This window comes from Numida meleagris, chromosome 7 (genome assembly GCF_002078875.1).
Source record: "Numida meleagris isolate 19003 breed g44 Domestic line chromosome 7, NumMel1.0, whole genome shotgun sequence".
NCBI lineage: Eukaryota > Metazoa > Chordata > Aves > Galliformes > Numididae > Numida > Numida meleagris.
The window spans coordinates 22,168,274-22,189,044 of NC_034415.1; the positions used below are offsets into that span (position 1 = coordinate 22,168,274).

At 42.1% G+C, this 20,771-nt stretch overlaps 1 protein-coding gene and 1 long non-coding RNA gene across 2 annotated transcripts in view; one reads left to right on the plus strand and one right to left on the minus strand.

The window, feature by feature from the left end:
* The window catches only part of LOC110402496, a 69,864-nt gene that overhangs the window by 46,948 nt on the left and 2,145 nt on the right, over positions 1–20,771 (plus strand). Inside the window, exon 2 of the long non-coding RNA XR_002441127.1 lies at positions 94–283. This is a non-coding gene — a long non-coding RNA (uncharacterized LOC110402496). The remainder of the gene's footprint in view (positions 1–93; positions 284–20,771) is intronic.
* The window catches only part of TRABD2B (TraB domain containing 2B), a 271,338-nt gene continuing 262,575 nt past the window's right edge, over positions 12,009–20,771 (minus strand). Inside the window, exon 7 of the mRNA XM_021404635.1 lies at positions 12,009–17,127. Coding sequence (XP_021260310.1) covers positions 16,905–17,127 — 223 coding nt within the window. The 3' untranslated portion in view covers positions 12,009–16,904. The remainder of the gene's footprint in view (positions 17,128–20,771) is intronic.

The following is a 20,771-nucleotide window of genomic DNA, read 5'->3' on the forward strand; positions in this document are numbered from 1 at the left end:
CTGGTGGAAGTGTATGAAAGCATCTTCTGCAAATATTATGTGGAAAGACAATTGCGGGGTTAAAATTAATATTATTCATTACTTTTTTAACAGTGGAAGCCATGGATGTGGTACTGATCAACAACACAAAGATCTGAAGGGAAAAAGAGATAAAGAGAGAGCAGGGGAGTCACTGTAATGTTTGTGTGTAAGAAACAAGGAAAAAAAGGCACAAATGTTCCAGGTCCTGCAGTGTCTGTGACACAGCTGGAAATCTGCAATTACACCTGCATCATCCTTACAGGTCAGTGGTTAAAAGTCAGCATTCTATTTTTCACTTCAATGTGACCAGATTTTAATTTTAATTTCTGTGACATCCCCCTTTTTACCCTTCAAAATGCTTGCTATTTTCAGTTTGTCACAGGTTCAGGTTGAATATTAGGAAAAATATCAGGAAATATTTCATCTCAGAAGGAGTGGTGATGCGCTGGCACGGGCTGCCCAGGGAGGTGGTGGGGTCACTGTCCCTGGAGGTGTTCAGGAACTGTGGGGATGTGGCACTGAGGGACGTGGTCAGTGGGCATGGTGGGGTGGGGTGGGGTTGGGCTGGGTGATCTTGAGAGGTCTCTTCCAACCTCAGTGATTCTGTGATTCTGTGACGCCATCAGAACAAGTGTCAAGTCTTTGCTCTCTCTGCATCTCTGTGTCTGCTCAGTTTTTGGGGAAAATGTAGTCATTGTGATAGTGCAGTATTACTTTTTTGCTTCAGGTGCCACTGTCCCTAGAGTCACCTGTGCAAGGGTCTGAAGTTTTCTGCCTTGGCGGGGGCTCTGTTAGCACCTTTATGTTCATACCAAAATAACCAGGATGAGATTCCCAACCTGTCAAATCGAGTTGATACCAGTCCTGAAGCCCTGAGCCCAACATCTGCCTTAGTGTTGGCTTCACTGGGGTTTGGTACCAACCACCATGCAAGATCACAGGCTGCTGTGCCAGTAAGCAGCGATTATTGCTGTAATATAACCACGTAAATCCTCAAACAACGCTAAACCCCATCTTTATGAGCAACACAACGCTTTAATTTCTGCAGCAGTCTCTAGATGGCACTATGGCAGTAGAAGTTTTACAAAGGAGACTTTTGAAGGGAGCCGTCCAGCAGAATTCTGGGTCCTGCCTTCTGCCCTTTTCTCAGTACTCCACAATCAATCAGAACAAGTCAACTCATCATCATTATTATTATTATTTTGCTTGTTTTCTCGGGGCTTAAAAGTAGTTTATGACCTGGAGGAGGTTCGTTCCTTACGGTGTCTCTATGTAGAGGTGGTGCCCTGCCTCATAGGTGGGAGTAGAGCAGAGATGGATATGTTTCACCTTCATCATCCTTTGCACATTTCTCAGAGATTTTCCCCACAGGGAAGGATTTCTGTACGCTTCCTACCTCGCAGCAGGTTTTCAGGTGTGGTTCTTCCAGCATCAAGTGCTTTTCTGTGACTTTCCCACTTAAACCATCAAGAGCGCAGAGATACACTGAGGCCTGAAATCCCCTACATTAAAACTTGCGTCATTAATCCTTGGTGGTAAATCACGCTAATGAGGTTTTTAATGCCAAAGAGAAACAATAGTTAAAGAGCTAGCACCGAGAGGATGACAGTGTCACAGGGAGTGCACAAATAACAGGGTGGCATTGCATTTTCAGTTTACATATGGTTTTGTGTAATTGCAGCATTGTTATTGCATCTATCAGAAAACCGCCTGTGTTCCTGCCAGAGCAATGCTAATGTGCTGCGAGTTGAAGCTAGCTTCATTGTCTTGCTTGTCAAATGTTGTTCAATTTTTCAGTAGTTAGGCTCAAGGGATGTATTCCCCCAAAACAATGAATTGTTTTAATTCTTTCCTAATTTCTTTTTAAAGTAATCTTCATTTATAGCTGTTAATATCAGTGCTGGGTGAAGCAAGGAGCTGGAGCCATGCAGATGGGCAGGCCTGCCACAGAGCGCCTGCTCTTGGGCCCTTTCCATGCTGGGAAGCAGTGGCACTATGGGATTAAATTAATGGTGCCTTCCCACTGCTGGCCTTCTGAACTGCCTGCATGTCGGGAGCAGGCAGCAAGCTATTACTGTTATTATTAAGGAAGTGTAGTGCTACAAGACAATCTCTCACTTCCATTGAATGGTTCCTGTCTGGGACATAAGGAGGATGTTTTGGTGATCAATACATTAGGGGGGCTTTCCATTAAGTGATAAGTGAAACCAGGGGAGGAAATTATGCTTTGTACTAAAAACCATTTAGCCATTAGATCACAGCATCACAAGCATAAAAGAAGGGTTATCTTAGCTTTCAGCTGGCCAGAAAATGCCAGTTGGAAGACAACAGGAGGCTCCCTTTCACAACGTAAGAGCCCTTTCTTCCCTGGATGAAGGGAACATTTCTGCCTGCGGCCTCCTGCTGCTTGTGTATGTTTCATTCTTCTTTCTGGACCAAAATACTCCTGTAAAAAGGCAGAAAACAAATCTGATTGCACATAAGATAAGTAAGTCTTGCTGTATATTAGTGCAGCATTTATATGAAATAATTTTGGAGTGCTTATTTTGTTGCTTTTGCTGTAACCTATAGCGATTTATTTCAGTGGTTAAGCCCTATCCTTACACGAGCACACAGTTTATAGGGGAAGTTAATATCACGTCAATCACTGATTGCCAAAATGATACATAATGAGACACAGGCCATGGTGCAGAGCATGTCTGGGTCTGACCTGTGGTAGCCCCAGTGTTAGACCAGAACATGTGGGGATGCAAATGCTGATATCTGATATTTGAAAACTGCCGCAGTTCCCCCTGTTATGGTGCAAATGAAAAATGGATGGGAGATGTAGAGGCTAAAGGCTGTCTGCAGGGCAGTGCATTGAAGATTCTCACTCACTGATGGGATGGGTGATCCACATGCTTTGCTGATCCATTGGATCCCACTGCTCATTTTGTCCCTCAGCCAAGGACCTAAATTTCCAGGCAGCCACTGGGCAGCCCCTCTGCTGCTCCTGTGCTCAGCAGCTCGGTTATTTTTGTGAGGTTCTCTTCACTTGCTCATCTCGTAGCAGAGCACTGGATGCCTCTCTCATCAGTCTGCCCTGAATCTGAGGGCTGACTTGTGCCAGTAGAAGGATTTCCACACAAGTTGGGATGACTCACATCAGTCTTCTCTTAAGCTCCCTTAGTCACTAATACTAATGTGTTTCCTAACATACAGAACTACTACACATCAAGTACTCAATACATGCTGGCACCACCAGCTCGTGGTTTAGACTGTGACCATCTATCATGGTGTATGCTTTGTTGACTCCACAGTTTCTGGGCTGGAAGAAGGGGCCACCTATGTTTTTAAATCTACTACCTTCTTTTTTCTCTTTTCCCTCTCTCCTCTTGCCATGTTCTAGCTGTCTGAATCAGTGGGTTAATTCAAGGAGAGCCATTTAATCCAGAGATGAACCTTCTTGTCATCATTCATGGGAAGGCAAGGATTCCCATGGCAGTGAAACAGAAAAGCTTGTGGTCCAGAAAACTAGAGATGTAGCCACAGTCAGGAATTTGGATTTGTTTGTTTGTTTGTTTATTTTTGACAAAATCCCTCCTTTCTCCTTGACTATACCAGTAAGAAAATAATCAGGTTTTGCAGCAAGAAATTTCCATCATTTTTTTTTGTCAGAAATTCAGGTGCAGACCCAACGTCTGAGCATCTGTGGGACCTGTTGCAGCAAAGCTGTTGGAACAGAACAGGCATCCCCTGAGTTTTGTAAGATTTCCCGACCTCTAAGCCAAGCTTGAATGATTTTTGCACTCTCTCAGCCTTTCTCAACTGGAATCAAAAAGTAATATGTTTTCATAGGGGCAGCAGACAGCATGAAACGGGTTTGAGCTGAGCTTTGGTCATGCTTCAACTCCACCTACCCCCAGAGAGGTCTAACCCACACTGGCTTTGCAAAAGACCCAGCTTTTTAAAGGAATCTTTTACTAATGAGTTCATTCACCCCAAGAGAAAGCAATCTGCAGAGCTGGGCACTATCTTTTATCTGTCCTTGGAGCCCACCAGCAAAGCACACAATCACTCCCAAAGCAAACACATTCCAGCGAGGCTACCAGCAGATGAAAAAGCAGACTCTGTTGGCATGGATGAGGTTATTGCTTGAGAAAAGATTGCAGGATTGGACCCCTAAGGAGTGAAAGCTGAGCAGAAGACAAGGCTGACAGGACATACTCTGCAATTCCTCTGTGTCCACTACCTGCTGAATGGCCTGCTTACATCTCACTCTTGCTTTTTCATGAAATGATCTGTATCTTTCCAGTGCCAAAATAGGTTTATTTTGAATGGTAAAAGCAGTTGTGTCATGGCTGAAATAGCTGTTCTAGAACCACGTAGGCAGGAGACTCTAGGCATGGCACCAGCCCACTGGAAGAGATTATGGGCAGAAGAGAGTACACTTTATTTACATGAAGCTGGACGTGGCACCTCATTTCTCCTGATGCTGCAGACCTCTTCATCTTCAAGCACTGTATCTTACACACGATCCCAGATTTTCAAAACAAACCAGAATCTGGTGATCTTTGGCACGCGCTGTGCATGCCACCAGACGTGAATAATAGCATAAATACATTCCTGTCAGCCTGCTTATGGCCATTCCTCATAATATCTTGGAACAGCACAAAAGACCACACTGAATATGAAGTTTCCATGATTAGCCAATGGTTTCTAGCACTGTGATTATGGTTTGACCAAAGATTATTACTTTGTGCAGCCCAGTACTTCGGCAATATCATCATCAAATTATCACTTTGTAATGACATTTTGCTCAGTACAGCAATTGCATTCAAGACAATGTTTGCTAACAGAAGATGGGGTTGAGGTCTTCAGTGGTCTAAAGCAAGGAAGGAATACAGTAGGCCTGATTTGGATAGAGACTGTTCATTCACAGTTATTCTTAATTGCTCGTCTTGTAAGTTCAGAGAAGGGAGGTACAAGTCAACAACAAAATAATGATATCAACAGTGTCAGCAACGTTTTAATCTAGAATATAAATATTGACTTTTTTCCATTCACTGACATTTCAACTTTTCTGCAAATTACCAGTGAAAAATGTATTATTATTTTGGAACTTCAAAAATTCAAAAAACTGAAAAATTGGTTGTTTCAGGTAAGATAACGTATTTTGCACAAAGCTCAGCCATGTTGCATTTTTTCCAATCCTGAATTCTTAAAGAGTATGAGAGCTCATTGTAACAAGAAGTCATTTCAAGCCCAAGTTACAAACTTAGCATCTCTGTCTCAGAGGGATCCTGAGATATATATGTAGGTGATATTTTTATTGCCCTTTGCTGAATGTCTCAGCATCTATCTGTGATGCAATTCCCACTAAAATAAGTTGTGTGGAAGATGATGAGGTGATCTGATTACAGGAAATGCTAAGTTTTGCCATGACCGAACTCCAGGCAGACCCATCAGGACAAGTATTTCAAGTGAGGATTATGGCCCATTCTGTACCTGGTCCATTTCCTCGCTTGCCTGGCAAGTTCTGCCATAACACATCTGTAGCAGAAATGCTAAGTCATGGCCTGAAACAGTGGTTGAGCACCTGGTGGGAAGGCAGGGCCAACCCAGGGGAGCTCAGGTGCATGCAATACACCTGAGTGATCAGGAGTGGTGGAGCCAGGATCCACCACTTCCCAGACCTCATTTAAGGGTTGGCAGTGGAGGCAAGGGGATCTTGCTGGAGATCCCTGCCGGCCTGTGGCCTTCTAAAGGTAAGCAGTTTTTTGTCCTTTGTTTCTGTGTCCCTGGTTGCTTCATTTGGGCCTGTTCTCATTTGCTGTAGCCTAGGATTGTGCTACTGCTATTATTGCTGTACTTTCCATTGCATTACAGCATCCCAGTCCCATTAGAGATATTTTGCATGGTCACACTGAACAGTATTGCTGCACAGAGATTGACTATTGGTCAGCTGAGGTTAGATTTGGTTCTTTTAAAACATGATTTTAAAGTTGGGCACAATTTATAGGAAGCGTACCATGAAATGCCTTTGCAGACATCATAAATAATCGCATTTTCCAGTCAGAAACTGGCTGGGACAAAGCGCAGGACGTAAGCTAGAGATAGAGGGCTAAAGGAAGAGTCAGTCTGGGTGCACTATTGCAGGGAGGATGTTTGAGTGATCGGTTTTCAGGTGGCACATAGTAGGTGAACTGAATCCCACCTTGCAAGTATTTGAAGAAAGAAAATAAGGAGGTAAGGGATTACATGCATTAGCTTTATGCTTTCTGAAACACTTCATCTCATGTGGTTGAGGTACCTGTACTCCTGCAATGCTTGAGTGAATGTTGTGACAGCAGCCACTCCTGGGTTGGACCACTTAGCTGATACTACACAGAGACCACTCCAGAGCTGAATTGTCAGGTCATCCTTGTCTGAGAAAATATCTTAAAAACACTTCTTTTTTTCCTAATCCTCTAGGTTATTTCTAAATTTAGTATTCTCGGGAGATTTCACGTATTCTGCTTTTATGGAAATGGCTTCTTTAAACATTAAATACAAATGGTGCCCTTTGGTGCTTTTAATTCACTGTCTTTGCAGTAATTTGTGCCAAAAAAGGGAGGCAGGGGAGCTCTTATAAAGTTGTATTAATTGAAATAAATGAGCCATGCTTCTGAGAACAGTGTACCATAGAGGAAGGGCTGCCTATTGAGTCCTGCTCCCAGAGCTGTCCCCTGTGAGTTCAGGCATGTCATAAAATCCCTGTCCACCTCATTTTCCCACCTTATTATGATGGGGCTGGGGTTGTTTCTTTACCTGACACCTCCGGGTGTTGTGACGTCTAACTCAATGCTTCAGAAGTGCTAGGAAGAACTGGATTTTTATTTTTAAAGCCATACTATAGCCTTTCCCATACAGCTTTGTTTATGAGCATACTTTCATTAGTGCCTTGTTTTTTTCTCTTTTGTTTTGAGACTGGAAAAATATGTTGAAAATCATTTCTCTGATGCCTGTGGGAGAAGTCAAGCTTCTTGAAGGGTGGGAGCATGGGGAGGTTGTGGAGCTATGAGGTCAGCTCTCTGAACCCACAGACAGCTATGGAAAGTCTCCCACTGGCTTTAGGCTAAACCCAAGCCTGTGATTTTTTTTTTCCCCCTACTCTTTCATTTGCATGTTCTGGCTCAGAGAAAGGGCAAGGTGAAAAAGGCACACGGAGAAATACGTGGCTGCTCCCTTCCTTCTCTCTGAAGATTGTTTCCATCCATCCAGCTTTTTTCCCAGATATGATATCGTGTGCTTCTGAGACTAATACCTAAGTAGGAGAGAAAAATTATTTCTAAAGTTCAAAAGAAACATAAGCCAGCACACTTATGAGTGTTTTTCTCCTCTTCTCTGCCTCTGCAAGGCTGGAGTTTTATTATTCCTCTTGACTGCATGCTGAGATAGGCTCAAGCAGAGCCTATTGCTGGCAGCATGCTATAGAGTCTCCAAAACTGGTATACATTTTTGTCTTCATGTCTGAGTCTTCCATTAACACCAACATTTTAGTGTTATTCCACCCTCCCTTAGAGCTATTGCTCTTGGGTAACGATGACCCAGAAAAGTTGAGGTTTCAAGGAAAGTTAAAATATTATGGAGATAACCTAAGAGGAACTTGACACGTAATGATGTCACTTCGCATGCCTTTATCCAGGCCTGCTCAGCCACAGTGAAGGGCACAAGCACTGGTGGGTCTTCATCAAACCTGCAGTGGTAGAGAACCAAATCCTATCTCTGCTCACAGCCTCTGCATACACAGCAGGAAAGAAATGCCTCCAGCCCAACTCTGTTTGCACTCATTGGCTCAACACAACTGGCCACAAGTAGGGCCAAGAAAAAATGCTTGTCTTCTTGAGCTTTTTGCATTTCCCTCTGGAGAAAATGCAGCATCAGGATGGAATCATTGCGTGGGTTGGATCCTGCCCTCAGGGCAGTACTTGATCTGTGCACAGCCAGAAAACACAACTAGCTTTGTCCAACATACAACCATACAACTGCTGCTATTGTGCTTGCAGTGCGCGTGTTTTCTGAACTAATGTGTCTTCAAGTGGATCCTTCTGCCTGAGCAATGGTATCACAATCTCTGTGTCCACTTTTGGTCTGGACTGTACCTAAGGGAAAGCAATTTCTGGCAAATTCCTTCAAGTGTTTGCTTCCTACAATGTGAATGGAGACAGTTGTTCAAGAAAGCTAGGTAGGTGTGTTTCTGTCTTTTCCTCTTCTGAGAGATATTTTTTGCCAGTGCAAAGTAGAAGATGATAATGCTCCCATTAAAAATGAGGTGAATGCACAGGCTAACTTGAGTGGGTGGACAAACTTCACACAGGATGAAGCTGGGGACAAACCTGGCCTTGCCAATATAAACAGCTGCGGAAATTTCCGTAAAGCCAAAGGGCCCTACTGCATTGCTGTTCAAATAATTCACCACACAACACTATCTTGGGCTATGTATCCATCATGTTATAATTAAAATCAATGGATTTCATCTGTAGAAATAAAGGTGCATCATAAGTCATGCAAGAGGACAGGAGAACTGATATCATTAGGACAACAAACTGATATTCCTTAGGACAATAAAGATATGGGTTCTGTGCAAATCAAAGCAGAAAGCTCCCACTTTCTTTCCTACATCTGTCTTTCATTTTCTTTGCCTTGCTCTGCCTGTTGTTGATGTTTTCTTGGTCTCTTTGTTCAAGCTGCCTCTCATTCCAGGAACGCAGGGAGCACCAGGTGTGAATGAGAGCTGTTAGCATGAACCCACTGTTGCTGTTATTATTGTTATCATTCCTCTGGAAATCAGTTTGATGGAGGTTTGGCTCTGTGTAATTTGTTCTGCTGGTTTAACCTAATCCATGTGAAGCGTGGAAGTGAAATAATGTGAAGCGCTTTGGATGGTGGTTTCACCCAAAGGTGCAACCTGATCTAACAAAATGCTGGCATGCTTTGGAGCAAGGTGTATAAGCCACAGATTTTTGGGACATGCTGCTTGAATGCCTTAGGTGTTCAGAATGTAAAGCAAAGCCCATTGCAGTCAGTGGAAGGCCTCTGCTTGCACGCTGGCTCCAGTTCTCATTGCAGCTGCACACACAATGCAGTTTACTGGGTGTTAAACCTGGAGAGAGGGCAGAATGCTTTGTGAGCTTTATGGGCTGTTATGCAGGCACAGGTTAACTCAAAGATGGACCCGTTGGGGTTTTGAGTCCTGGCTCTTTTTCACATCTGCAAAATATGGTGGCAGTGCCAGGACTCAAAACCTTGAGGTGTGTCCCATTGACCTCCAATCCACACAGCGGTGCTCTTGAGATATGCTTTGGTCAGTGCAGGAATGTCCATACCACATAAAGTCTGCGAGCTCGTGCAAGGTAGGACATCTGGCTGCCAAGCTGCAAGTGGGATGGGCACTGTGCATTTGTGCTTCCATTACCATCTGCCCTTCCAAAACCCAGAGCCTGAAACTCACTCTTTAAATGCACAAAGAGATATTACAAGGCTCCTATTTAAAGGGAGAGAAAGTCTGTTAAAAAAGCTAATATAGAATTTGTAATGCTCAATAAAAAGTTTCAGTGTTTTATATTTTAAGGCCCCGGTGAAAATAAGTATTAAATATTCCCACCATCCAGCTATTTAGCAACCTAGACGCGTACTATTTTTTCCGTTACTATTGTTTCCATTGCTGGCAGCAGGCTTACGGGTGTCTGGTTATTTTTGTCTTTGGACAACTTCTGTGATTTTTTTGCACTTCCTCTGGCTCCACCTGTACATCCAACTGGGCTCTCTTCATTTAATGTATGTCTAAGTGGTTCCCTCTACTCCAGTTAACCCCTTTCAGATGCTGCAGAGCTCCTTCCTGTGGCTGTGTTAGATGGTCATGTCTTTGGGAACATTCTGGGAAGAGTCAGCAGCAGGAGGCACAGTCTGCCATAGCCTTAAGATAAACCCCAGTCTTCTCTTTTCTTGATGTGCTGTGTTCCTTCCATCCAAAAATCCCAAACACCTCTGCCTTCATTCAGTAGTGATTAAATTGCCTGTGAATTGTGTGCTGTCTCTAGACCGCATTGTAGCTTCACTTCTACCATGACAGTAGTCGTGTGATCCCAGCCTACTGGAACTGCACCTTGGCTAGCGATTTCTAGGACTGCTTGCATGGGGTAGGAGGTCTGAAGTACAGTAATTTCTAGGGGTTTCATGAGAATAAGCAGTATGCAGTAGGCAGCAGGAAAGCTCTATTAGTACAGGGTGAGATAATAAGAGCCATTATGGAAAAAAATTATTGGGGGTAGAGAGGAAAACCTCCAAAGGCCAAAGCTCTCTTGAGAATTCTTTTCACCCATTTAAATGCTTTTCAGGAAAAGGAGAGCAAGAATACTCTTCATTTTAATTTAAGTCCAGGCTGGTTAAAAGGAAAAAAGCCATATATAGAGAGCTAGATGCATATGGTAGCAGACTATGTTGGATACTACTGCACTGCTCTGCAGAAGGCAGCTATCCTTATCCTGATCAAAGGAAGAGTGTAGGTCCTGGGGATCTATGGTCGAGTATTACAGCATTTGCAACAGATGGCTCAGAAAAGCCATCTATGCACGTTACAAGTCAACTAGAGGGGTCTCCTCTGCACTTGGAAAATTTCTGGGAGTTGATAAGCTGGAAAGACTGGAAACTGTTGAGCACAATGGAATGTGGGCTCACATTGAGGCTTTGTGCAGGTAAACTGCATCCCACTCATGGCAGCATGGGGAGTGCTTGTGGGTGGCACTCTGGATTTGGGACCCGTAAAGTGCTGATCCCAAAGGAGATGTGCTGCTGTGCAGTGCTGAGCTACTCCACAAGGAACCCAACAGCCTGCCCCGAGCCTTTCTCATCTCAGCTTCCCCTCTTTCCAGTGCAAATCTATAAACAGGAAAATCTCAAGTTAGGGGGGAAAAGCTATGATTACAGTCTAGGAGTACAGAGGAAGGTCAGGGGAAGGAGAAGCTTAAGCAAAAGGCACTGCTGAGCCGGTATCTGGCTGTGCTGACTGAAGGCTCGTATCGGGTTTGGGCCTGTGGCTGAGCAGGATGCTTCAGAGCAAAAGCACTTGGCAGGAGGGGAGGGGTCAGAGCCAGGAGCAGCTGGCAGCACGCAACAGGAAGCAGTGGGGTATGATCAGGGCCATGGCTGGGCCACAGGGACCGGTTGGGAGAAGCGGGGTGAGGATTTTCTGGTATTTCAGGAGGTGGGATCTTTTGTACCGTGTTTTTAGATTGCCCTTTGTGTTCAGTGGCAATCCCTTCCTGTGCTGCGGCTAGCTCAGTTCAAACTATCTCAAGTGCCTGTGCCTCCCACTGTATTTCCTGCGGTGGATGTTTCTAAAACAGCTTTGCTGGTGGAATCATCTCAATATAGTGTGTTAAAGAGCAAATGATTTTGCACGTAATTAAGAGCCAAACCATAATCCTGTGATCAGCAGAAAGCCTGCAAGGTCAGCTGCAAGGCAGGGTGCAGGTGTGAGAACAGAAAGAGGGATATGCCAGGGAACATCATCAAATCTCTGCATCTTGGTTGCGTTTCTAACTGCCAGCCATTGTGACAGCAACACCAGCACTGCCCCAAGCCCTTGACATGGAAGAGGAAAACAGAGCTCCTGGGTCCTTTACGGACCATGCAGAGCATTTCTCCAGCTCCCACCCCAGACATGCAGTGAGGTTAACCAAGCAGCTTCTCTCACATGACAAGGACCAGAGGCTGATGCTGCTCCAGAATGACTCTGCACACCAGGTGTAGCAATTTCCCACATACAGGAAGGTAATGGTGAGGTTCTCCAAAACTCTGCAGGAACAAACATGACAAAACCACATTATTTTAAAAGGAACTTTCCCCAGAGTACAATTTCTCCATCAGGTGTTGGTCTTGGAAGATCTGAAAATGGAAGGTTCCCATTTTTCAGTGCTTCCCTAGCTTTAGTGCGGAAAGAACTTAGACACACAAGATTCTCGTGCTACGGATTTATAATAAGATTTTATTAATATATTATGCTACAAAAATATTTTGACAAAATAATATTAGAAAGCATCTTTTTATTACACTCTTCAAAACAGTTCACAAAAGCAGGAAGGCGGAACAGGAAAAAATATTTGAAATACATTTGAATCAAAAACTGACAAACATGCAATTTAAAATTCAGTGTGAGCATGAACCTGCAGGGCAGTTAATCAGCCCTGTAAATGAGAAGCATGGACTCCTACTTGGCAAGGTCTCACTGCTTGTAGCTAGATTAAGGTGCCTCCTGAAGAGCTTGTCGCAGGAAAGTCTGCATTTAGGTTGGGACCAAGCGCACACATGCACCCACAAACACATGTACAGATGCACAAACCCATGAGCTCAAAATTAGGAAGTGGGCTTTCTGCTCCAATTCAGCTAAAACAATCTGAAATCTTGCATGCTCTGTGGTACATTGATCAATTTGGAGATATAACAAGCCTCTATGCTTTTTGGATGTAACGCAGAAATTTCTTATGGTACTAAGCAAAGTTAGGAATGATAGCATTATGCTGAGATAACCACTATGGCACTTGGGGTTTTCTGACTTAAAGATACGATGGGAAATAACTCTCTAGCAGTGGTATGTGTAAGGACTGATTGAGACATATCATTTGACTAATCAATGCACTGAGCACAGTGCTCTTTCCCTCTCTCTCTCCTCAATTGTATATTGAAGAAGTTAGACAAACATGCAGCTCTGTACCTTGGGTGTTCCTAAATTACACTGGAGCTTGGAGGAATGGGAAGTTCAATAAAGCAGATTTGACACCTGTATAAAGCATAGTTATCATAAATCATTTCATTTATTTCCAGAAGAGGTCTTGCATTATTCACCAGCCCAAGGGATTGCAGAGAAACTACATCAGTCATAAAATACAATATGCCTTCTGTCCCAGCTTACTGACTGGTTCTTCAAGTGGCAATGCACGTTAACACAGCATCTGTAGTTAAACATTGGCAAGAAAAGCACTGAAACAGTTACAGAGTGGAAGTTAGTCCTGTTGCTGGTGGCATGGTATATTTACTCTATGGGGCAATAGCTTGGCAGAAAATTACTGTTCCTTTATAATGTCACTACTACATGTACTGTGAATTGTAGTAGTGTCAGCTGTAGCTGAGTTGAAAGGGTGAATCATGCAAGCATTCCACTTTGGACCCAACAGTGTCAAAAAATCGTGTACTTGTTTGCTAGACATGCATGACTCTCCAGATTCTGTTTCTCACAAGTAAATACAATCATCATTGTTTGCTGTCTTATACAGTGGGCATGGATGTATTTATTTAAATCTCTTGCTCCTGGAATCCTGTCATTGGAAATCTGAGCTTTCATTAGGAAGAAACAAAACAGCTGGCTGCTCATTCCTTGAAAAATCCACTGACTAAAAATGAAGTCCCATGAAGCTGGTAGTCAGTGTTACTTCCAGAGCACACATCAAATCTGATACATGCTATAAACTCACGTGGAATACAGTCATGATCCATTGCAATGGATGTGCATAGAAATGTGCTAAATACACCAGCACTGATGTATTTAAATTAATACTGAGCTGCTGTAGCTGATTAATAATCTGCTTTATCAATCACAGTGAGGGTCTCATTTTCTAGTATTGCTATCCTTACATGTCAGGATTATAAAACAAGTTACCCTAAGTCACAGCCTAGGGAAGACAAGAAAACAAAAGAAATGCTTGGTCAGCAAACTATGCTGAGGCCATTCACCTAGGGTTCCTGAGCTAGGATCCACAGGAAGCATCTTCTCTTAGATTTACTGCAAGTAGTTTCTTCTCCCCTAACTGGAGGAAGCTTGTGTGATGGTGTGAGCTTGATGCTCCAAGCTGGCAGAAGGGTGCAGGCTCCAAGCCCAGCATTCACCTTGCTTTGACACCTGCGCTGCAGAATGACTGGGCAGAAGCACAAGTGAAATGCATTGACCTCCAGCAACACTCATTCATTTCACAGGGATTACAGGCAAGATGCTAAGAAATGTAAATATGTCACAACGTACTTTGATGTCCAAGCTATTTACATACTGTGATATCCAAACATGCTGTGATATATGAGCTAATAAGGATCTAGTACTACTGTCCAATGGAGGAGTGACTTAGGAAAAACTCATAAGTGATAAACCAAGTGATTATTCTGTGTGGTACAGTGACAGCTGTGAGTGTGGTTGTGTTTATGTGCTCATTATACTTAAAAAAGAAAAAAAAGACTCAGAGTCCTATGGAGAAAACCACAGGCTGGGTACAGTAGAACTGTAAGTTCTAGACTTGATCCTGTTGGTGGTTTTCCATACGGTCCTGCCCATGTTGTTTCTGTTTTCTGCTCTATTTTTTTTCCTGTTTCTCTGATCTTCACACGGTCTTATCTGTTAATTCTGTAATCTCTCCAACACCAGGAATTACTTCTGGGATGGTACCACAGAATCATTTCTTGGGCTTGATCAGATTACAAGTAAAATTCAGTGGGTTTTGGTTCACTGGCTGTTCACTTTTACTGTGTGACTTATCATCACCCTTAAGATTTGCCTACCTTATTTCCAGCTCAGTTTTTGTGACTAATGTATTGTCATTCAGTTCTGAACTCTGTTTTGAATACAGCAGGAAACCAATCTTTTTAAACGCGTTAAGGTTGACTTGGAAGGTCTGTTAAGCCATTATATTCAAATGAAGGCATTTCGAGGGAAATAGTCAAATAAAACCGAAATGAAAGTTCTCAAAATATGTTTCTAATATCCAACCCAGTGCAATAAATATTATGCAAGGTGAATGGCTTCTGTCCAAAACTAACATTTCTAATCTTCTGCTAGCCAAAATACACAACGTAGAAGTATGCATGGGGCGTGCTTGAATCTCACATTTGGGGCAAAGCTTGAAGCTTTCCATTCAGCCTTATCGACTGTTGTGCTTTATAAAACAGGGCAGCTTACACCACTCTCTGCTATACCCACTTAAGTCAACCACAAATCTACACATCCTTTCGACAAAAACAGTGCAAGAGCTGGGAGTCATGGTGTGCAGTAAGTCAAACGAAAGTAATCTGTATTCCCCCTTGCCTTGGCAAAGCAATGGGTTGTGATGCATGGTGGAAATGCTCAGTGTTTATCATGGTTTCAAATAAAACCACGTACTTATTTCAGGCTGATTATTTCCTAAGTTTCTTCCCGAATTAATTAGTGCGATGAGAAATGAACTGTGAATCCTAAACCATCTTCCACTGAGGAGACCTAAAGATGACATGGAATTGTCTCCAGTTCTGAAAGTGGTGCTGCAAGGCTGATGGCACAGTAATGGTCAGATTTTTATCAGCCATTGTTACTGTGGTCATTATCTGATATGTTTTTTTAAGGTGAGAAAGCAGTGCTTTTTCACAAATGCACTGTATTTTCCTCTTTTTTTTAATTTCCAATTTTTCTTTCTTTTTTAAACTGTTTTCATGACATTTCAGATCTTTGTTTTGTGGATGACTTCAGGGGGAAAAAAAAAGACTATTTCAAACAAAATTAATTTTCTGTTAGAATTTTTCGGCATTGAAAGTGATCTTTTCATCCTGTTTTTTTGAAGGGGGGAAAAAATCAAGATGCCTTACTAAGCATGGCAGTTCTTAAGATGAATGCATTTTTTTCCCCATAGATGCTGTTCTTCTGATTAATGAAAAGTAGCTGCTTGGAGACTGAGTAAGTTTTTCAGTGAGTGCAAGTTTTCAGAACTTGCCTATGTAAGTCAATAGAGGGACCATAGTCTACCAACAGGAAAGTTCTTGTATAACAGAGGAATTACTTTGGTTCCTGTAGCCTTGAATAGATTTTGGACAAATCATAATTCAGCATGAAGATTACAACTCTAAGCATAACAGCAAGATGCTGATGAATTTCCAGACATTTCTTCTCCTCCCTGCAGGTTGCCCATCTGTATTAATTTAATTGATACAAAGCAGCTCTACAGATTAGCATGATACTGCATCTTCATACTCTATAGGCAGACCAAGTCCTGTTATCATTTATGCTGGGAAAGGTTGTAGGCTTAAGTTTATATAAAGAGGGAGAGAATAATTCCAGTGGGATTATTGAAGACTTAAAAAGGAAATCTTTTATTACGAAAATGATGTCTTAATTTGAGTTATCTTATGAATTAATCTCGTAATTTCCAAAGAAGTTAAATGGTTGAGTTAAAGACAACTGGGGAACTTAGAGGGTTATCTTGACTAATGACTTACTAAGTCATGTAAAAATAACTGAGATTTTATGTTATAGCAGCTGACTTAAGAATGCACCTATTCCTCTATTGGGCATAGGCCACAGAGAAGGGGATCTGCTTTATTCAGTTTAAGTTATGCTAATGAGAATTTTAGAAAAAGCGAAATAAAGTTGAGTACAAATGTACTTACTGGATAGTTGCTGTAAAAAGTTATGGTTAAAGAAGTAAGCCATTCATTTTGGTGTCACTTCAGGCATTTGCAGAGTTGTCAGTTAGAAAACAAATATAGAAAATATTAATTTATCTGTTTCACCATCACTACTGATTACTAGGGATGTTATTAACATATACAACAAGAAAAAAATAAGTTTACCAGTCGAATAAATACATTTTTTCTTTCTTTATATGAACATGAATATTTTACAAAACCCCATAGCACTATGGGAAATAAAGATCCTTCTACAAAAAGAAGATGTAAGTCAGTGTTACAATAAAGCTTTAGTTTCAAAATGTATCTGGGCAAAGAGACAAAATCAGCTAGAAGGCACTCTTGATTCACTGAGAAGGTCCAGTCTGTAAATGCTGTCATAACATCCAATTCGTTCATAAATTATCTCTCTTCTCTATTCCAAGGGATTGCACATAATACTAATCTGGTCAGGAAGGCTGCAGTAGATTCAGGAGAAATGAAGCTATGGCTACGTAGAGAGGAGCAGTTACTGATGGCCATAAAATGGAGGCTGAAGCTGAGCTTGTAGGCTGAGGTTGGGATGGGTGATCTGAGCGTGGCCTCTGATCCAGCCGGTTGGAAATCCAGATGGGAGGTTTGACTGTGATGTAGCCATTGGTTATCCTGATATAGGAAGGCAATGTGGTGGTGCTAAAAGAAAACACGAGAGAGAAATTAAATGGGAGAGCCCTTACTTCTGCTCTGCGAGCTGTCATCCTACCTGGCAGTAACAACAACCATGGCAATCGCAATTATTTTTTGCCCTCAGTAGATCACAGGGAGATGCCCAGACAATGCTAACTGTGATGGTCTGGACACAGCTCTCATTCAGGAAGCCTCTCAGATTCTGGCTGCTGGTAGAATATAACCAAAGGAGAGATCACTCTTGATATATTTAATTTATTGCACTCATTTTTTTAAGCGTCTGCTACTGGCCATCTTTCAGAGACTGTGACAGGTGTAGCCTTGTACTGACCCATTTGGAATGTCTCAGAGTCATGATTTCCCCACCGTGGACTTGATACTAAGTCTAGGAGGGCCCAGAAAAGATGTCCTTCTCTCGTTTCACACCCCATAAAGAATTCTCCAGGATCCCCTTACAAAACCAGTAACTTTGGGCACAGGAGACCATGCGGTTTCATTTCTTCCCCTTGTTTGAGGGGATTCTGGATCCTATGACAATGCCAAAAACAGACTCAGTGTGAATCTCCTCCAGCTGTGGCTTTGCCTCAGTAGTGGTGTGATTGCTTATTGATTGCAGCTTGAATTAGTGCTTTGATTTGAATGTGCAGGTTGGAATTCATCATGATTCCCATGGCACTAAGGGTCAAAAAGCTCAGTTCTCCATTGATTTGCAAGTTTTAAGTTGTAATTTCCATTTCATAAAATGCTTCCTTTGCACCCAGCACTGGATGGTCCATAATCCACCAGTTGTCATAGAGCAGAATACATGAACGTGCAGACTGTGCAAGGTGGATTCTGGACTTAAAAACAAGGCTCTGCTGTGGAGCAAGGGGGAAAAAGACAAGTCCTTCTGAAAACAAGATGTGACATTAATATCTGCAGATTTTCTCTCTTACTTCTTAAATCTTCCACAGAGGGAATTTGGGAGCACTAAAAATGACCCTCACATAATTTTTTTATGGCAAAAGGAGCTGTGCAGTTCTGTAAGTATTTAGCCACAGTATCTCAGATCCTGACCCTGGAGGAAAAAGGCTATGCCTTGCATAACATCAGATAAAAGGAACAATACTTTGTTCCAGATTCATCCACAGAATTTAGTAGCAATGAATGCTTTTGCCTTTTTCTGTCTAAGCCAAAACTAAGATGGCATATAATTATCACCATTGTTCAGAGCTTTTAGCTCAGATGCTTTTAAAGTGTTGAACTGCTCATAAGCTGTGAGAAGATCAGAGTCCACCCAGAAGAGGGCACTGGTAAACACACTGCAGGTCAACATCAAATGCAAAAGACAATCACTGCACATAGCACTTAACTCTGGGTTTTAGGACAATTCTTCTCAGTTCCTTCTTCATTCTTTACACTGTCACCACATTTTCTGGGTGGGATCTTAACTGATATGCAATGAATTGGAGAAAAAGGAAAGGCAGAGTAGAATTAAAGATATGGGAGTTGCTTCTTGAGAACAGATACTCCATTTAACCAGTATTATGTCTTGACAGTGAGAAGGAGTGCTTGCTCCAGAAGAACAAACTGCTGTAAACAGAGAATTCTGAAATCACTATGCTGGAGAAAGCTCTTGTCTAAATTCCTATAGTAAGTGGTTGGTTTGTATCTTTAATGGATGATGCAGCTTCTGATCTTGTGCTACTGCATCAAAAAAGAGTAGATCCAGGATAATTTAATGCTCTGTTTTAAATTTGTCCAGTGGTTTTGAACAGTTAATGCTGGCATGAATTATGCCAGATTAGGTACTATTCAAGCTCCTGTAGTACGTGTAACATCAAATACAAATGGCACACCCACAGCAAATATAAAGCATCATTAAAGCAAACTTCTGACAAAACTATACATGCTGAGTATTTCAAGAGAAATGCGGTCACACTCCAACCTTTGAGGCAGACCTTATTTACCCTGTTGAGTGATACTGTGGTGCACAGATCTAGAATAATGACAGGAACATAATTTTGCTTCAACTCCCTACCATTTGTTCCTAGGAAGTACGTGTAAAGTGCTTGAACTCTTCTTTAGGTGACTTGTTGCTTTACAGAAATAAACAGTTTAGCCCTAAGTTAAAATTAAGTTTACAAGAAAGGTCTGGTTTCTGGTTTTCAAATATTGCCGCAATGCTGTATGGGATTTGCAGTTTGGATAAATTCTACTCCTGACCCACTCTATGGGCTTGCTTCTCCAGTGAGACTACAAGGTACTATGTCCCTTGCACAGATTGTCTTTCTGCACCTCTGGGATGAATGTTGTGAGTTGTCTGGGTCGGGGACAGGCAGGCCAGGGATTCACAGCCAACCAAAGGGTTCCTAAAGGAGTCTTAAAACAACACCTTGCATTTCTGTATGACGTGCTTCCATTTTCTAGCCTACTGCCAGAAGTGTTTTGATTTTTTCCTCCCTTAAACAGAAGTATTTTTCAGAAAAAAGGGACAATTTACTTTGATAGGAAAACTCCAGGTTTTCCTATCAAAAGACCTGAGAATTTTTTACCACTATTCTCAGCCAGTGAGGTCTTTTACTAGTTTCAAGACATTAGATTTCCATAAATGCTTCTTTGTTAAGATAAATATTGTTAGGTGGGGTTATTTGTTAGCAAAAAAATCCCTAAGTGTTTTAATAGAGAAGAACAGTGTGTTTCCATTAACATGTACAAGGCACACAAATAGCAGATGAATCATAGCTTAGCTGTATAATATATTTCCTTAAATGCAACTCCACTTTTAGCATGCTAGCCTACTGCCCAGGTGGTCTAGAGATAATTGAAGAGTAGGATCCCTCTTAACAAACACTACAAGCCTCCTTGTAAAATCTTTGGTTCGAGTTTGTAATTTCCCTGTTTCCATAGCAAGCAGGGAGAGAAATCTCAAGTCTCCAGGGGGTAGAATCATAGAATCATTAAGATTGGAAAAGACCACTATGATCATCTATCTAGTCCAACCGCCAACCCATCCCCACCATGCCCCTTGGGGGTCTTCCTCTTCCTGCAGGTTACACAAGTTGAGGCAGCTGGGCTGGATTACAACCACAACTTAAAGGTGGCTCAGGTGACAGAAGATAACTTCTCCAAACTCACTCTGAGCACTTTTGCTTGTTCATGTGGGATCTCACTGAGTCCCATAGGAAAGCAGAAGCAGAGTCCCCTGAACTCAACTGGACACTTCCCATTGTCGTCAGGGAGGTTTAGATCCTTCCTGAAATGTACATGTGATTCACAAGATGAATCACAGACCTAGGGGATAATAATCTAAATTATTATCACACTTTCTCTTGCCAGTTGAGGGTATGTTTGAGTTTTTTGCATCTGATAAAAATGTCTTTAGTAAGACATTCCATGTGAGGGCTGACAAATAGGCAACCAGTGGCTCTGCTGTTCATATGTCTCTTTTTTGCTTCTGTGTATGGGATTGTTTTAAATATTTGGAAGACTCCAGGTGTCTTTTAGCCAAATGACCTGCGGTATCACGTTCATGAGCTTGTACTTTTGATCAGATAATAGGGCAGTTTTTCAAATCAGTGCATTAGTCATACATTGTATTGCCACCACTAGAACGAACGTGTAAAACTTTCTCAAAATGGGGCCCCAGGCACACGCTGTGCAAACAGACC